Source organism: Empidonax traillii, unplaced genomic scaffold (genome assembly GCF_003031625.1).
Source record: "Empidonax traillii isolate 1590-97213 ecotype Southwest subspecies unplaced genomic scaffold, ASM303162v1 scaffold119:size1479319, whole genome shotgun sequence".
Lineage (NCBI taxonomy): Eukaryota > Metazoa > Chordata > Aves > Passeriformes > Tyrannidae > Empidonax > Empidonax traillii.
This window is the reverse complement of record NW_020955312.1, coordinates 642,871-662,261: the sequence shown is the minus strand read 5'-3', so window position 1 is coordinate 662,261 and position 19,391 is coordinate 642,871. Positions and strand designations below refer to the sequence as shown.

At 40.9% G+C, this 19,391-nt stretch overlaps 1 protein-coding gene across 1 annotated transcript in view; it reads left to right on the top strand.

The window, feature by feature from the left end:
• Positions 1-19,391, top strand: part of GAREM1 (GRB2 associated regulator of MAPK1 subtype 1) — a 98,270-nt gene that overhangs the window by 57,794 nt on the left and 21,085 nt on the right. The window contains exon 3 of the mRNA XM_027883140.1: positions 16,749-16,879. Within this exon, the coding sequence (XP_027738941.1) occupies positions 16,749-16,879 (131 nt within the window). The remainder of the gene's footprint in view (positions 1-16,748; positions 16,880-19,391) is intronic.

Here is a 19,391-nt window from a genome sequence, read left to right as displayed (position 1 = left end):
CTACTCTTGGTGATGGATGAAGCTGAAATAAAGCAGTTTAATTTTTAGAAAACTGTTGACCCTGAAAGTATTGGGCTATTATTTTAATTAATGTAATGAGAAAATGCTACTTGGAAATCATTAAAAGAACATACACACAGTTCCAGATCCTGCTGTCTGATGTGTATTGATGAAACTTTCTCTGAACCAGGGGAATGCAGGTTAATTTTTTTCTGCTAAATTGACAGCAGTGTGGGCAAGATATTTTGCTGTTGCTTTAGATTGCATTTCCGTCACCAGGAAATTTGTAGTCAAATGCAGGCTATTAGTGTAAGTGTGGGTGAATCTTGCAAGTGAACATCTATAATGATCTCTTCATAGTGGTGTGAAATTAGAGTTGGCAGAATTAATTTTCAACTATACTATTTTTTCCTGGGAATGCTGAGCTGTTCAGACTGTTGTAGGACCATGTTGAGTTTAATCTGAAGGTTGGTTTGTGTTTTGTGTTTTTTTTAATTGAAAAGCTTCTCAGATCCACAATTGGAAATAGAAAATTGTACCATAAAATAACTCATGATTTAAAACTTCTATATGTAACATACAAGGTATGTATGCTTATTCATTTCCTACCCTGCTGGATTTGAAGCAGTGAGTTGAAATTTGCTTCCCACATCCACAGTAAATGTGTATAATCAGCTGCTCTGCCCCAAGGATTCTATTTGGAGCAGTTACTTTTTTCTTTTTTCTTTTTTTTCTTTTTTATGTATGTAAAGTTCTGACTGTGGCAGAAAGACTGAATTTGTAGGAGGGATGTGAGAAACTGGATTCAAGCTGATAGCTCAAATAAAACAGAAGAGGGTAGAGTGAACTCAATCGACTCACCCAGATGCAGGGTTGTCCAATCCTAGCTGACGGCACTGAGTGAGCAATGCATGCAGGAATCCCTTCTGTGGGCATTAAAGTGCTGTGAAGGTGTCTCAGAATCATTCTGCTGCAGAAGAGAGAGAAATAACTCTAAAACTTCAGATCTATATGAAAAGTCCAACCAAGTTTTTGAATATAGAACTCTTCTGTACACTCAGTGAAATAAAAGTTTTCAGAGAAAGTTCAAGATCCTTTGGAAATAAGCTGTTGAAAAAAAATGGGAGATCAAGTTGCTAACGTAAGGTAAAATACAGATGGAATATGCAGGCCTGCATTCTTCCTTCAAAAAAGCACTTTTTATTGGTGTAGCAACTTTGCAAAATTACACCTACAGCAACCATTTTTGGAGTTAAATCGCTACTTGTGTGATTCTCCTCAGTTCAGATGTTGTTCAGCTGATAGGAGCTGGAGCACTGAGTGTTGCCCAGATCCTCATGATGGGCAGGTTTCTAAAGGTCACCATGTTTCATGTTGCTCAGTGGCAGCAGGTGACAGGGGAGGAAGGTGGCAGATGAGCTGATCCAGCAGAAGCATTGTGTCATTCCTTTCTCTTTACCTGTGCAGTCTTTCTGCAAGGTTTTCTCAAGGAGAAAGCCAAAATTACTGAGATAGCACTACACCACAGGAGAAATTGCATTATGAGGGCTGAGACCCCAGGTGGTTGTAGTCCTAAAGGAAGAAAATGAAGACAATTTAGGATGTATATTTGAGGGGAAAAAAAAAAAAAAAAAAAAAAGATTATTCTTGCATTTCCCTCTTGCCTTTACTTTTGAAGTAAGAGTTACTGTATTCTAAGATTTTTTTGTTTTTAGAGATTGAACTCTCTATGAAAAGGCTAAATCAGATGACCAAACACTTGTTCTTTTTTCCCTCACTTCTTTCCATCACTGCTGCTTGAGCTTGGCCATAGAGGTGGAATCGGATTTCATGAGGGAAATAAAAATCTCATTTTCAGACAGATGTTGGATATCAAAAACAGACGTGTTAGAAAGCTTGATCTGATGAGCTATGCATATGGTTTAATTTTTCAGTAGAAGATGTAATTAAATTGTCTGATGTTGCCGGATTAGCCCACAGTGCTTAATGCTATAATCTTGCACGAAGATCTCAAGAGTGTGGTTTTGATATTTCTGGTATATGTAAGCTTTTTTGTTTAGAGGGGTTGGTATCTGGCTCAATAGATTTACAAATTAACCTTCGTTTTTCAATAATTGTTAGAATGGTGTGCTATGTGGTCATAGATAAACTCATCCTCTGTTGTTACTCTGGGAAGAATGATATTTAACTTTCATTTCTCTACTAATACTGTGAAGCGCTTTTTTTAATGGTAGAAAAAAAAAAGCATTTTGTGTAGGATAGATTACTGTACATTTCATACATTTACTATTAAATTTGGGTCATATTGATTCCTGGCTGCACTACTTCCTAGAGGGGAATCACAGAAGATAATTTTAAACATACTCTTTTGCTTGCTTTTCCTTTCCTTCAGAGGGGAATAATTGTGGGTGAGGGAGAAGGGGAGCAAAGAGAAATTGGCACACATGATGTTTGCTAGTGAAAAAGTAAGTAAAATATAAAGGGCCACACTAAGCTTCCAGTTCTGCATGAAGATGTGCACAGGCTTCAGGGATCAGCTGTCTGCAAGACGTAAGAAAACCTAGAAGTAAGGCACGTAAGGTCTGCCAACGTGCCGCCATGGATGTGTCAGATCACAGCGTGCACTGCCTTGCCTGTTTAACAATAGCAGGGAAGGAGCAGCAGATCAAAATGTGGCGGCAACCAAGTTCTGTGTGCCGGGAATCCCTGGAAGGCATCCTGTGCTGCTGAGGGTGAAACCTAGTGCTGCCATGCCTGCATTACTGCTGTCAGGCCTGCTGGTTCAAGGAAGCAGAAGTGTGTGACGTGACACTTGTATGTGTTCGTTCTGTTTGGATGTAGGACTCGTCTACCCTACTGTGGAAAATGAAAAATAGCCACCTTTTTACCATAGTGCAGATGTTTGTCGCTTTGTGGTATTTGGCTACTTTAAGGCTCGTTTAATGTGGATCAGATGGAAAGTGTGCAGAGTGGTTTTTTGACTCCTGTCCAAGAAAAATCTTGGGTCAGCTGGCATACAGCTTTCTGAGAGCTGGCTCAGCTGAGTCTTCCTAGAGCTGGCAACTGAGCTGCCTGGTCAGCCATGAGGAGCCTGCAGCAGGCAGGAGTACAACACTGGGATGTCATATGGTGAAAGGCAACACATAGATAAGATGTCAAGTAACTGCTATAGGTCTTTAGACTCCCAGCCACTGGGGCAATTCAGATTGAAGAGTGGCTGGGGAGGCCAAAATACTACATGCTCAAAGCATAGAGAGTGACAGCAGGAAAGAAAGCTGAATTGCCCACCATGTTATCCCTCCACTGGAGAGCCCCCCACAGACAAAAAGACATAGATTGTAAAATGGATTGTATCTGGCTTTTCTGTGACTGTTGGTCACCGTCTTTCCAGGGATTTAACTGAATGTGTTTTGTACTGATTTATCTGAGCAGGTATTGAAACTGCATGTCGATAAGCCTGTTAGCTGTGGTGCCGTGTGTCTGGACAGAGTAAGCTGTGCCTGTGGCTGCTTTCTGTGAACCTACACCTTCTGTTGGCCAAGCTTACCGGTGGTCAAGACCCTCACTTTCAGTGGCAGGGCTTGGCAGGATGGACACTCGATCTCCTCAAGGCAACTCAGCGTGGTAGAAGGAGGTGGCAGACTGAAGGGCTAAAAGAAGTGTTGGGGTACCTGCTTTTCTGGGGCAGGTGACCCTCGTCCAAGTGGTCTTCTGAAGCAGGGCGATGACCATGTCACTGTGTGCCTGTGGTCACACCCATGTGTGCTGTTGAGTTTTGCTTGTGCTGAGTATCCAGTAATGCAGTTGAAAAAGGAAGAAAAGGAACTTTTTTATTTTAGGAAAATTGTGCTCCTAAGGAGCATAATTTATGTCATTTCAAATGCAAGGTTTTTAAACTATGTCCTTCCTCTCTGCTTCGCATGTTCAACAATCTCAACTGAAATAGTAGTTCTCCTGAAAGGAACAATTAGGCTGTTGGGAAAACTTTTCCAATACTTTGTGATAACTCTAGCAAAGACTAATCTAATGATGGGGTTTTGTTTTGAGCTGCTTTATCTTGGAATGGCCCAGTTTTTCTGGTCTCTAAGCACCATCTGTCTGTCTTTCTAAATATCTACAGTAACCAGTTCTAATTGTCTGAAACCCTAATATCCTTTTTTCCCATCCATGAGATCTTCATAACCTTAAGTGTGCTAAGACAAATTACCCAGTATTGACTTAGTTCATTATTCAAGGAATAACTTTTTTTTTTTTTTTTAACCAAAGTATTAATGATATTTTCCTTAACTCCAGTGGTAGATTTAAGATCACCCTATTTTAAGACCAGAGTTCTTTCACAGAGATTTAAAGCACAGAATTCCTCTGGAATATTTGCAGCTGCTAATGTTAGCTTGTGTACTTAAAAATCAGTATGTAATAACGTATCTCATGATAATCTAGCAGCTGGGGAAGTCCATGTGCATTCAAAGATAAATAGGCAGCCAGCCACTCTGATAATTACCACTTCAGAGCCCTTTCTGTGAAAGGTTACAAAGTGAAATTGGTGCAAAAATGCCTTTCACTGAGAGATGCCCCAAACCAATATTAGTGAGAAGTTTTCACTAGAAACACGTATAGGATAAAATATTCAATAGTACAACTCTTTAGCTCATGAATTATCAGTTAGATGGAGAAAACAAAATCCATTAAGTGGTGGTATAAAAACACTGTAAAATTAAATCACCCCATGTGTAGTCTGTAGCATTTATTTTCTGTCGAGCTGTTTTAGGCTGTGCTGGCTGCCTTTACTAACTGGTTTCATTTGGCTCTCAGCAACCTGGCAGGCATCTTACAAGAGGGGAAAATTGGCTAGGCATTCTGTTTCCTTATACCTTTTGGATTCAGCCAAGATAAGTTGAACTGCCAGAGAGATCTTGAGATGGTACCCACCTTATTTAAGGTAGTGTAACAAAAATGTGTGATGGAATGTGTTCAAGAGAACTGAGGCAGATGCATATCTTGCTTAGATCTGCATTTTAGATGTCATCTTTGTTGCCTTCTCAAGTAGCAGTGCAAATTAAATGAAGTGGCAGTGCTGAAGCAATGTGCTCTTACTCATCATCTCTATTCACCCACCTTTTCAACTCATCTCTTTCCCTTTTTTCCTTTTTTTTCCTTTCCTTTTTTTTTTTTTTGCTGGTGACACTTTAGCACATGCTGTGAGCATATGCCAAAAAGCTCATTCTTAAAAGCTGCCTTCATTCATCTTGAGCTGCTATCGAGAGCTCTGTCTGCTTCGTGGATAAATTGCACAATGCTGAATCAATGTCCTCTTGTACTGGAAACCAGACAGACGATTCTGACAAACTCTGTTGCGTTCATGGAGAGTGAGTGAAGAGATGGCTTACCTCATGCGGAATGCGGGTATCAAAACACCTTCTGCTTCTCAACTGAGGCAATGGTACAAACGTGACTGCTGATCCTAAACCAAAAAAAAAAATTAGAAATGTTTGCTTGCTGCAAGTTACTTTGTATGCTTGATAGATATTCCAGCATTATGGATGACGGTTTTTGGAACATAAGCTACTACGTGTGTTTCATCAAGGTGATTTTCAGATCGTGTATTATTTTGGCTCTATACTTGTTTTAAGTTCTCCTTAATGTAATTTTAGCTGTAGCATAAATGTACTTAAAGCTGAATACACTCCTTGACAGGAAATCTCAGATGAATAAACCATATCTGTTGTGTAATTAAGGAGTTTCTTTGGAAATTGGCTCCATTTCAGTTTTTAAAATGTTGTTTAATTTGTTCCAGAAGTAAAGTGAACTTGTTTTTCAGAACTTGCTCATGATTGCTGGTGGTTAGAGCTATAATAAATTGAATTCCTTCCTAATAAATTGAATTCCTTCCTAATTTAAACACGTTGTAAATACATAAACTAAGCTACAGTCTGCATTGACAGGCATTTACAATACAAAGTGGTAATACCTTTCCAAAGAAAATTGTCTTTTTAATTACATAGAATAACAGCAATTTTCCATTGCAAATACACAAATGTTTGGAACTATTTGAGCAACAGGTAGTTTGAGTACAATACTTCAGTGGATTTGTTAAAGGAGAGAGAAGAAGGGGAAAAAAACTCAGGCTCTGCTAGAAACCACATATATATTCAGCAAGCAAATGAGATACGAGCTTTGAAACAATAAGGTGCTCTATAATGCACAGACAGTCTTTCAGGGTACCAAGCCCAAGCTCTGAAGTCTCTACACATTGATAAAAATGTCTAACTGAATGAAATAAGTTTATTCTGTCTCATGTAAAGCCCTGTTAAGCTACTGAGAACTGACTGAGCTGCTGACTCAGTCATTGTTCCTGTTTTTTACAACTCCTCCCATTCAGTTAATTAAAAAACCTGTTCCTGAGCAGGAAACAAAAGCACTTTTTATACAGAATTGATCTATGTGCATTTTAAAGATTTCTGCTCCGTGAATGCACTTTTTCTTTAGCTTTGTTTACTGCAGCCCGAGTGCCTGCCAGGGGCAGCACTGTGGATGTGACTGTCCTCCTTGGGTGGAGGACACACCATCCTACACTTGGGCTGGGGCATGTTGAGCATGGGAGGGGGTCAGAACCTGAAAGGCACAAAAGACTGCTCAGTGAGCAAGTAGGCAGTGAATGGTGCTGAAGTCAGCCCATAGAAATCGGGATAGTTACGTGGGTGTAGCAGGAGGAAAAAGATCTGTCAGCAAAAGAGCAGAAAGCATAAAGGGTGGTGCGTTTATGACTGAAGTAAGTGTCTGCACTGTGGCAGAGACACTAAGAGCCTGAGTTTTGGTGCGTGTGGACGTCGAAGCTTTTGCAAAATAAAAGGTTTTACTCAGTAAGGCAAAGTTAATAATTAAGCTCAGAGGTCGCTGCTGTTATTTTAGCAAAATTTTGATTTGCTAAGAAATAGAAGAATGTGTATGAAGTTGTTTGGAAAAACTACTTTCATTCTGTCAAATTTATTTCTTAAGAGATGGATACAACGTTTTGAGTTTGGTACCTGGTGTAAATCCACAACTCACTCATGGTTAGAAACTCTTTAGTCCACGTTGTGGTCAAAAATGTACTTCTGCACATCTTAAATTTCTCCCTATAATTGCAATATCTCTGGTCTTTTAATCAACAAAGTGAAATAATATGCTTCAGAGCAGGCCTGGCACAGAGGTTGTAACGTGCTAGTTTCTAAATTGCAGAAGTTGCCTTTCTTCAATACAATTAAATTTTGGTCCCCCTAAAACGATTAGCCCTCTCTCCAAACTCACCTATTCGTCTAAGAATGAAGCCTCTTCCGTCTGTCAGTGTAAGATTTTTCTGTTGCCACAGATGAACAGGATTTCCTTTATGAATGCTCTCTGGTTTTTATCTTAACCTCAAATAGATATCATCATTTACTTGCATCCATAGGTAATGAGGAGATTAAACTACTCTCTGTAAGTGCAGGTTATGTTTAAAATACTTTTTATCAGTACAAAAAATCCTCTTCATCTTTTTGAAAAAAAAATTAGACAATAGCATTAGAAGAATCTGTTCCACTAGAGCTGCACTGAACTCAGGTCCTGAAATATTGCTGTCCTTAGAAAATATTCCAGTATCTTTCATTGATGCTTCAGTTGCAGAAGCAGCTGAAGTTCACTGTTTAGCGACCAAAATGAGGAGAGTGAAAGGGGAAAAAAGGTTTCATTCTGTGGGGTTTTCCCATGAGGAGGCATCTGCTGAAGCAGGGAAAGGATAGCATTGGGTTTGTGTACTCATTAGGTACTTCGAGTTATACAGATTATGGACTACAACGTTGTTGGTGGGGGCATCAGCCTAGATGGAACAGATTTGTATTACTGTGTTTTCTTCGAACTATTAGTCGCAAGTTTTATTTTGAAACAAAAAAATAGGATTTTGATCTGTCAACACTGAAAAGAAAATCTTACACATTCATAATTTCTACTGAAATCGGTGTTAATAAGAGGGGAATATTTGGGTGCAGCTGTGATATAAAATCCCAGTACACTTCACTAACCTTTAAAAGGTATTCTAATGTGTTCTGTTTGAGCCTGTTTGGTACTAGCAATATTAATTTCAAATGTTAACCAGGAGTTACTCTGTCACTCTCATCTTGACTTTCTTCTTTAATTAAATGTTAATCTATGGTAGACAACCGTGTTCTTTTAATGTGTGGATGTCTTGGGATGAGTGTATACTGATGATTTGGGAGGAGATCACCTAGTTAAGAATAGATCCAAAGGCAAATTAAGTCTGTGTTGCTTCTTATTTTTATAAGCATGTGATGTCTTTCACTGAAATAGGAAAATGTACTTGGGCTGATACTCACCAGGAGAACACGCCATCCTCCTGTGCACGTCTTTATTTTCACGCTCTTCAACAGGAAACTCACAACAGCTTTTGTTAATAGTAATTAGGAGAGCCAGATGGTGTGGTAGTCATCAGAGTCCTCTGCATGGTCAACTGCGTGTGTGAACTAACATGCTGCCTATGGAACATATTCTTCATGTCTGTTGGAAGCACATGGGAAAGGAATAAAATTATGCTAATTACAAGTTAGATCGATGATAACCAAGTAAGTTAAATCTAGTTAACTTACAGTCCAGACACTCAAAACATGTGGCCCTGTGAAATGGAACATTTCATTGTGGTAATCTTGTATTTGTGATGATAATAACTTATGAAACAAAGGTTAGAGGTTAGGCTTGTTTACCCTGTCTGTCTTTTTACATCATCTGTAACCTGAAAGTCCTTCTCATGCAGTATCTGTGAGTTAAATCTGCTTTAAGCTATTATCAGTCACCATTTGAACAGATTTTTCTTTGTTATGCTGCCAACAGAATCAATTTTTTTTTTGTTATTGCTACTTAAAAATCATAAAAGTAAGATAAGAGAAAAGAGAATGCTAGGCTGCACCATCCCCTTTGCTTTGCCAGTGTAGGATTAGAGGTTTTGATTAGCAAGCATTGCATTGCTGTGTGGGAAACTTGGTTGGATTCCCTTCCTTGATCTCTGAATTGGTGTCTGTGCATACGCACAGGTGATGTGTCCGTGGGCTGATGCTTCAACATGTCTCACCAGGTTGTGATGCCTGACTCATTCTCTCTTGGTTGAATGGATGTTTGTGCAGACATAACACAGTGAGGAATAAAGGCATTTAAGGCTTCAAAATCTTCATAATACTTCCGAGCAGTAAAACTATTCATTCTGAAAGGCTCCCTCCCCATGAAGTGTTGCACAATCTGTACTGACTGAATGTGCCTTTGTGCCTTGCTCTCTGCTTTGCAGTGCTGTAAGTCTAGCTCCAGTACACTTGATGAATTCTGCTTGTATCATGTTTACTTAGATATGTCTCTAGTTCATATTCCATGTGTTTTTTTTAATGCATTCCCAAAATTTCCAGAAATTTGGGTATGGATGGGGACACGGGTCCTCTTCTTCATTGCTGTTCTCAAGAAGAAACATTGACAGGCAGCTCTTATGAAACAGTAGGCATATTTCAGTTTCTTTAACAGCTATTTCAAGGTGATTATGCTATAAGAATCAATTGTAGCATTTCTGGTTTGTGGCCCAGTTGTTATCTGTTGGAAGCTGTGTACCAGAGATACACTTGTGTATTTTCCTGTTGTGTTCTCCACCCTTTTATAGTTTCCTGTCCTTAACCACTAAGACCTTCCCCGGATCTTCGTTCGTGAAGACTGGCCACTACTACTACTATAGTTTCCTGTATGTTTTCAGCAGGCTACATGACAATAAACCAAGAAATTCTTAGGAATAACTCAGAAAAATTTCCCTGTCTGCCCCCAAACCTCGTTTTGCATTACTCTCAGATGCTATCATTGTGGCAGATAGGGATGAACCTGTGCCATCCGCTGGGTTATCTTGCTCTTTCTTTGACTGATGGGATGAACTTAGCATAGCACTGCATCTGTGTTAGTTTACTGCCAGGTCCCAACCTGAGGTGAAATCAGTATCTCCTTCAATAGAGAGCCCAGAGATGACAGAGTGTGTGATTCACTTTCCCGGCCTCGCTGTGGGCAGAGAGGCTAGGAGCCTGTCTGCGCTAGTTCATTTGTGCACTCCTGTCTGGTCCTGCTGTTAGAAACAGCCATCTGTTATTCCATTTACACTTGCAGTTTCTCTCTGTGATGAGTCCTTTCCCTCTGCAGTGGGGACCCACCAGCTCTGCTGCTCCAAAGGACCTGAGTGTGTCGGTGTTCTTCTCTCCCCTGGAGAGAGCTGCGGACAAATGCTCTGTTTCGGCAAGCTGGAAGATGGCAAAAGTGAACCAAGGCATTTATTTCCCACTCATCATTACTTTTGCTTGTCTGCCGAACCATTTCACATTTACTTAGTGATAGGACCCTGAAAGAGCTTCAGTATTAATTTTACACCATGGTTCCAGTTAGTCACATAATAGCTGTATGAAAGATGGGACGGGTTCTTCTTTTGTTCCTCCTTTTCTGAGGTCTAGGCAGCTACAGCCACTGCTGAGACAGCACTTCTTGCTGCAAAATGCCACGTGTAGGTTCTATGCAAAGACATAATGGCAAATGTCAATTTAAATAAAAAGTTGATTTTTAAAAAATATTGCAGGTATGCTGGAGTGTGTTGATTATGTCTTAACCTATTATTTTAGAGTCTTTGATTTACCATGCTCATTCATGGCTGCCTTCTCTAAGGGTTAGGTAGGCTCAAAATAGTTGATGGGCTCGCAGGTGAGGCCATAAAATGCATTTCCTTCCATTGTCCCCCACTGAGACAAATTTATGTCTGCATCAGGCGTTGAGGTCAGTTGTGCACACAATCAGACAAAGTGCATATGGGTCTTTTTAAGAACCAGTCATACTGAAGTGTACTTTGCAACTCACGCAGTTGCATCTCCCTGGTGTCTTGCAAACCACTTCTCTGCGTCCTTCATCGTTATGTCTTATTTGTGCTTTTGGCTTACACTCTTAAACTCTTCCCATTTATATCATGTAACTTGCTATCAGTTTTATTCACAGGAATGCTGAAGAATGTAGGCAAAAATTGTTTTTTTCCAAAATGATGTTATTCTGGCAGGTAGGGTCTTTCCTTTTCGAGTCAGCTCTGCTGTTCTTTGAAATACTAAAATGCAGTCAGCAGTCAATAAATATGAAACATAAACCTCTGCAGTACTTTTGCTACCCTGCTGTGCCGTCTGCGCATTCTTGGGAAGTGCTGGGCTTTGCATACAGTCTCACAGAGAGAGATGTGAGACTTAGTAAATAATCAAAGCTGCTGAAAGACAATAGAGCTCCTGCCTCCTCGGAGAAACGTTTAACAGCTAACGCAACAGAGCAGATGTTTCAGTGACCTTCCATGTTTCCTACTGAAGAGATGCTGCTTCTTTTTTTTTTTTTTTTTTTTTTTTATTTTTAACGGAATTTATTTTTCCAGATTTTCTTTTTGTTGCATGAGCATAAACATGCTCTTACCCTTTTACATCAGTGAAAACTTGACTGTTTGTTCAGCCTGTGAACCCTCGCCATAGATAAGAACTGCCTGGGCCTAGGCACAGTACAGAATGAATGTCTCTGTTTTGGAAGCGTTCTGGACTGTTGGAAACTGCTGGGCTGCTTGGTGGTAAGGGGTGAATCACTGCGAAAACCAGGGCATCTTACATTGCAGAAATAACCTGCATAAGATGGCTTGGAGTTAGGAATATGTGTAAGCCTGCAAGAACCTGAGCAGTGTAGGCAGCAGAAGCTGGGGCAGAAAGAGCTGGTTAATGCCCCTACTCACAGACATTACAAGGCCAGCCTCTGGCAGGAAGGAAGATGGACTGATCTTCCTGCTTCTAGTGGGTTTTAATAATTGCCTTCATAAACTGGAGAATAAGCCCTGGTTTAGGTTTTTCCCTGCCTTTTTAGCTTTCCAGACTCCTTTCCAGCAGTAGTGGATTTACTGTCTTTGCTGCAAGTACCTTCACAGGGAGATAAGAATTCATAATCTACAGAGATAATATATGCTGGGATGAAACTGTTCCAATACTGTGCCTGCCAGAGGCCAGACAGAAAGATAAAGAGATATAAGGCTTGCAGGAGTTGTTAATTTCTCCCTTATATTTAACTGCAAAGGAAGAGCCACACCTGCTCAGTGGACCATGCAGATATTTGAGCTCTCTGAACCTTCATTGATTTACTACAGAAACATTTCATTATTCTTTTTGTGCTAATGAGAGAGGGGTTGAACTTCTATAAAAGTATAGTTTTGGCTTTATATTTTCTTTATTTTTTTGTTAAATTCCTAATTAACACACAATTAAATTGGCCTGTGGTTTGTTCAAGCTTGCTGTCAGTTCTGTAAAGTCTCCCAATGAAATCCTGCCTCTTAAAAAGTGTAATAAAATTCCACTTCAACTTGCAGTCAAGCCAGACTTATGTCCATTAAACTTGTATTTCAGCTGTGCCGTCTTTTTTCTTTATGGCAGCTTGAATGGAGACCGAGGAGAAACAGAGTAAGAAATTGTCTCCTTACTCCCCCTTAGTTAGTTACTAGACATCTGGCTCAAATGTGTATTGTAGTCTCCTCTTCAGCCCTTCTTCCTCTCATTCCAATACTTTAACCATGAGGAAATAAATTTTTAAAAACTGTTTATAGGAAATCTCAAGTTATAAACCCGTCTTTTTCAAGGAAGAGGCATTTTAACGTCTAGCCCTGACAGCTTCCATGCGCAGCATACTTCTTGATTTTGTAACAGGCAGAGATTAATGCTGCCCTTCTATTATATGCTTTGGGATCTGTGTGTACTCCTCTGTCGTCAACCTCCTCGTGAACTGCTGCTCATTAACAGTGAAGGCACAGACGTCTTTGTGTTTGTGAGGCTCAGCTGAAGGACGGGGAGGATGGCACAGATAGCGACATAGACAGTTCTGAGCACCGCTTTGTACCGAAGCAAAGCTCCAGCTGATGAGTTTTTTCTATTATCTTTTCTTACAGGAACATGTGTAATTGTACAATAGAGAGCAGGCTCTGCTCCCAGTTGCACGCAGCCTAAAACATGTGTTCTGTGCTGAGGAATTTGGGACTTTTTTTGTAGAACTTCGGTTGCAAGGAGTAACTGGCCTTTTCTTGCCACCAGATTGACTGCTGTTAAATACATAACGGTCACAGAAAAATAGTATTATTATGCTTTTGAACAGAGTAACTAGAGAACCTAGAATTGAAGACCACTGTCTCGTTCAAAGGGCTGGATGAATATCGTTCATATCGTGTATTACTGTTCACTGTGTTGTTTTCCTTCCTTGTTCATGTGAATTTGTGCTTTGTTACTGTGCCCAACTCAGTTCCCACTCTGAAGTGAGAATTCTCAATTTCCTTCTGAACTATTGTCACTGCAGTACATCACAGTTTCAAAAATATGTGTAGCTTCCATGCAGTGTCATTTAACTCCATTCTGTACATGGGGGGGAGTGTTAAATCAGAAGTAATCTCAGTGGGTTTAGGTCTGTCTGAGGTGATTTAAAATTGCTATGACTTGGGCTTTTATTATTTGAGGAATTTAAAGTATGGAATGTCGTTATAAACTGTAATCACAGCTTGCTTCGAGTAGTAACCACAGCTAGGGATCCTGCAAATCAGACCCCTGGATCCCAAATTGGGCAATCAGTTAGGGTTGCGTCTGAGTGGCTGTGCTGGTAGCCAAAGAGGAGAGCAATTGAGAAGTAGGCAGGAAAGAGCAACAGTCTCAGGTCAGCCCATAGTAAACAAACACTCTGTGACAACTGCTGTTAAATTTAAGAACATTCTGCCCTTAATGACTATCTATGAAATACAGTCACTGGCTCTGCACTCTAGAGTAGTGGTTTTTCTGCGCTGTCAAATGCTCCCTGGTGCAACTCACAGTCCCTGCTGCTGCATGTCCTGACTCCACGTAGTAGAAGGTCTGATTTCACTCAGCTCCCCCCCATTCCTGAGTTTCCTTTGCAGGAAAGCAGAGTGCCTGTGGGGGAAAGAACCTGTACAGCTGGGGAATGCATCTTCCTCTTGGTTAGGCTGTGGCTGACAGGGAAATCCTGAAATGAGGACTGGCATAGTCTGTATGGCAGACTGGGGATTTAAAAGCACAATTCTCTCTTCAACTCTCTCTGTCCATGCCTTGGCATCAGTCACAACACACTTTCCAGCATCAGTTAACTGAGCGCCTCCGTGCTAATTGTTCAGATTTCCCTAGCCCAGAGCTGTTTGCTGCCTGGCCCCTCTACTGCTTTGCAGGAAAGAGGCTCAGAGCCTGTAGGGTGAGAAATTCAGCTTTAATATGCTGGCCTGTTTCTATTGAGTATGTGAAGAATTTTTCCAAATGCTTGTCTGCTGTTAGGTTTCCTGTTGCTACCCATAGTGTCTGCCAGGTGTAGCTTTATAAGTCCTAAAATTTGCACTCTTAATCCAAAAGGTACTGTAAATTCTGGAGGAAGAGTTTACCAAAATTTGTCAAGATAACAGGGTACCTCTACAATGAAAGTTACTTTCAGTAAGCAATTGAACAAATTTACAGGGAAGAAAACCTCTGGAGCTACTAAGCCCTAAGACACCCCTTCCCTGCTTTGGGCATCCTTGAGCCATGAGCTCCTCCTGGAGCTTGGAGGAGACTCTCAGTGGTATTACTAATTGTCCTTAAAGTCCATCTTCCGTACACAGCTGTCATTTACTCCTGTCTAAGGCAGAGTGTTGCTTGAGGCAGACCTTTGGTCTGGCCTGGAGAAACCATTCCTGTAGTCAGCTACATTGCTGTATTACCCTATAGGAAGGGCTTCAGTGGGTCAGACCAAAGGTCTTGCTGCTTCTACCCCAGTGTTGGTCTTCAAAGTATGTGAATTGTGAGTGACTGGGCATTGGAATGGGCTGCCCAGGGTGGTGGTGGAGTCACCGTCCCTGGAGGTGTTTAAGACAAGACTGGATGTGGCACTTAGTGCCATGGTCTAGTTGACAAGGTGGTGTTAGGTCAAAGGTTGGACTCAATGATCTCGGAGGTCTTTTCCAACATAGTTGATTCTGTAATTGTCTTGGTTGAACTTCAAATCATAGCATGTCCTGAAGCAGACACAGTTAGGAAAACTCCCAACTGATTTTCGAAGTGTGGTGAAGGTTATTAAATATTTGCAAAACAGTGTCTTTCAGTGAGAAGTACTGGTGTCTGTAATTACCCTGCTAATACTACTTCCAAGTTACCGTGGTCGCTTTAGAAAAACAACACATATGGAAGGGTATAAAAAGAAGTCTTCTGCCTTACAAGTGGATATTTAGATTTGCAACCACAGTACTCGAGCATACTGATTAGAAGGGCGTGCCTCTGGCAGCGGGGTGCTGGGGTTGGGTGCAGGAGCTGAGCCTCTTGCTCTTGCACCTCTCCTGGCATGGGTGGGTGGGTGCACGTGTGTGCACACACCTGGCAAGGTGGCGGGACAAATCTTTCTCACGGGGTGGCAGGGCTCACTGAATTTGCATTTGTTTCCTCCTCTGCTCTTAGGTGGCCTGAAATAGTTCAGTGTGGGTGACTTCTCTGAGCGTGTCGCTAAAGTCTCAAGCCTGATGGGATGTAAAGGGGCAGCAGGGTGTTGTGCACAAGAATGCTGAAGGAGTGAGCAAATATTTCTGTAGGTGGCTGACATCCTCATGTACTGGCTGTATTTTAGTGAAGCTGAGCACTGTTTGGGAACAGTAATCCAGTGGCTGCATGCATTGCTAATTTTAAAATGTGATTTTCAGGAGCCATAGTAAAACCATAGATTTTACTCAGTCTTTTTCTCATTTTCTGCAGTTATTTCCTACATCAGGTCTTGCTGAGACCAGCCTTTAACTTAGCAGTAGTTAACGTTTCTAAATTTGGAAACATCACTCCACTGATTTCAAGTCACACAAACAGTAAACATGCCTGTCTAAGCTTTTCTTATCTCTGTATTTATAAAATAAAGCTTTTAAACTTTTAATTCATATTGCACAGAGGTGATTGATGTGCCTGGATGTCCCTGGCAGGTCTGCCCCAGGGTGGCTCCCTCCATATTACTTCTTGCCTTTTACAAGACTTAGAAAATAGCCAAGGTTTTCACGCTGGGAGGTGGTAAAGTCAGTAAGGAACACTCCTTTCTTATGCTCTTCTGAAGGCAGCCACCTTCAAAAGGGTTTTAAATGTGTATGGTTTAATACCTTATGTTAGCTAAAGATCTCAAAGGGCTTAGTTTATGATTAAGGAAAGTTAGATGATATTCCACTCTTAGCAAAGCCTGGGGGGGGAAAGGATTTTAGCCTAGCATTTTTAATAGCTGTTTGATGATGCTAAAAACAACCTCCAAACCCTTATGTTTATTATTTTGGGGTTTTGTACTAATGGGTGTGTTTTCTTTCTGTAAAACTTTTAATATTAAGGACCAAAAAGTGCTCTCTGTGCAGATGCTCTGACACTGAATTGTGTACACAAACACAAATGCCTCCACAGTTATTTACTATTTCCAGAGAGCGTGTGATAAAATGAGCTTTTTAAATTTAACTTTGACTGCCACACCTTCTTTTCATTCCCGCCGGGTGAAATGGGGTGTCTTTCATGGCAGGTTCAGGAGAATCTCTGCAATCTTTCGTCTTCGTGTTTGATTGCTAATAACCGGAAAAACTGACTGAGCAAAATGGTGAAGAAGTTGAGCCAGCAGTTGCCACAGTGACAGTTGTCCAATATAAATATCTTACAATTCTTCTGTTTATCATCTGTTTTCAGGGCAGTTTAAGCTGCTGGAACAAGACCGAGATATTAAGGAGCCAGTGCAGTATTTTAACAGTGTGGAGGAGGTGGCTAAAGCATTTCCTGAACGAGTTTACGTCATGGAGGAAATAACATTCAACGTTAAGGTAGTCCCTGAATAAATATTTATCCCTGTCTAAATGATTAACTGTTACAACTTTTATATACATGGCAAGTGAGCAACAGTGCTGTATGGGAAGTGTGATTTTTGAGACAAACGAGCCTTTAGTGTTCCACATTCGGTGATGGTTCTCTTTGGGGTCATTTATGCAGCCTCAAGCCAACATGTCCTCTAAGGGCTCTCCTGCCCCATGGCACACTCTGGGGAGCAGTCCTGATGATCCATTCAATAATTCATTTAATTAGGATGCTCCTGCCAGATTTTAAACAAATGTTGTTTGTTGCCCCCTTTCACCTCCCCCTCCAGCAGTCTGAATTTCATTCTTTGCTAAGCAGCTGCTCAAATCCCTGTCCAGAAAATCTCATTCTCAAGGGAGCACACAGGGTAAAATGATGGGGTTGCTTGTCTCAAAATTACTTCAGCTAAATAACATTGTGAATAAAACAAAAAAAAAACCAAAACAACAATAAAAAAAAAAAAAAAACACACTTGTTCTCTGTGTGCATGTGTGTTTGTTTACATGTGCACGCCTCTTGGGCTCGTCAATAGGTCACTGATCCCACGAGATGGCTTGCTATCACCAAACACACTGCAGTGGCATGAAACAACGAAGACAGAACTTGTTCTCCCTTGTCCTGCCTGTGTGTGTGACACTACACAGGGTAGGTCAGCTCTGCCATCAGAACAGGGTGATCTTCGGGCTCGTCTGGTTTGCTTGAGTTGATACATCACCTCAGACCGGTAGAAGAGCATCCTAGAGCTGGGGTGCACTGGTGTAGATCCACATCGGGTACCCTACAGGGCACACTGGCTGATACTGCAGGTGCAAAACCAGTATAGAGTTTCCCAGTCCCATGTGTAGCAAGTAGGGGTTTGTATAAAAACCTTTTAATGGCTTTTTCTCTTTCTTGCACTGTTACAGATGGGGGACACCAGCTGGTTTGCAATTTTTATAGGTGTTGAAGACCGCTGTTAAGTGCAAGAGCTTATTGTTTAGTTTATTCAGTGACACAGACTCACGCCTTTCAAGACAGCGGGTTGTTTTCATTTGTGCTCTCCATTAACCTGAACCTGTAAAAACAGGCTTTCGTGAATGAAGGCTACATGTGAAAGTCAAAACACTTTTGTATCTTCAGGACATGGTTGGGCAATCAAGGTAACAAGAAAATTTCATTTTTGCCCAGAAAAATCAGTCTGACCTTGAGACTGCTAGCCTTCTCCACTGCTGTGCTGTTATTTCTTGTTTGATCAATGAGCAAATCAAGGAAGTAGCACAGTAAAATGTGCAGCTTTAATTTTTTAGGGAGAAAAGTATTTGTCTACAGGCTTGTTTAAATGTAAAATGCCATATCTTGAGTTTAGTATGAGTATTTTTAAAACTCTTTGTCATATTTAGCAAACTGAGAAATAAACATAGCTTACTGTTAGATACCAAATCCATTTTTTAAAAGGTTTTATAGTGATACTCCTTAATGTAAATAAAAGTAGTAATAATCCAGGTTTAACCTAGTTACACAGTTATCTTGGCAGTAGTCCCCTTGGCAGTTTTTCCAGTTTCATAGAAGCCTATTCCAAGGTTATCATCTTCCAAAAAATAAATGAACTTAGCAGGATTTATTAAAGTGTTTAATAACCCTTTACATGCAAGAGAATTATGTACACTAAAATTTTAATATAGTAGAGATTCTGTCAAGCTGATTAGAGCAAAGGGAGGAATACTAAGTATGGTTGGTTTCTATGCAATGCAGGGTGCCCATTTAAATTCAGAAGAGAGTATCGGAAAGTAGCTAATCCGATATAAAAAGAAAAAAAAAATGCCTAAAATATCTGATGAAGCAAAGCACTCAAGACGAGAAGGAACTCTGAAGTCTGGGAATTCTTTCTTGTTCCAAGCACTCAAGTCTTTCATGGATAATTTTTGAAGAAAGAGCCTGTAGATTTACAAGGTGCCACCAGACAGTCACTGAATGCTTTTTCTCTGCTTGTTGGTCTTGCATGTGCCTGTACACCATGGTTATGGTTCCACTTGGTGCAAACCTTGCTCCTCTGTGCTCCTCCTCTGCTGCTCTGGCAGGACTATACAACTAGTGGTGCCGTTCAGCAAACTGCCTTCTCTCTGTGACGGCCTGTGAGATCTTCTCCAGGGGAGTTACTTGGTTTTGGCTTTGTGTATTCGTCGTTAAAGGGAAAAATTGGTCACCCTGTCCTGGGGAGGCAGGGGAGCTCCCTTCCTTCCCCATGGCTTTGCAGCTGGGCAAGCTTTCTGGGCAGTGTGCTGAGGCAGGGGCTTGGGGACCTGCTGGGGGTTGGAAGGACAGCTGTAACACATGCCATCAAGCACAGCTGGAAGGGGAAGGTGGAGCCACTTTTCACAGAACAGCAAACAAACATTTTAAAAAGCAACAATACTGTCTGATAGATTGAACATTGGACAAGCCTTGAATTCCTACACTCTGAAAACCAGCCCGTTTAGTGTTGCAGGACCCTTCATATCTTCC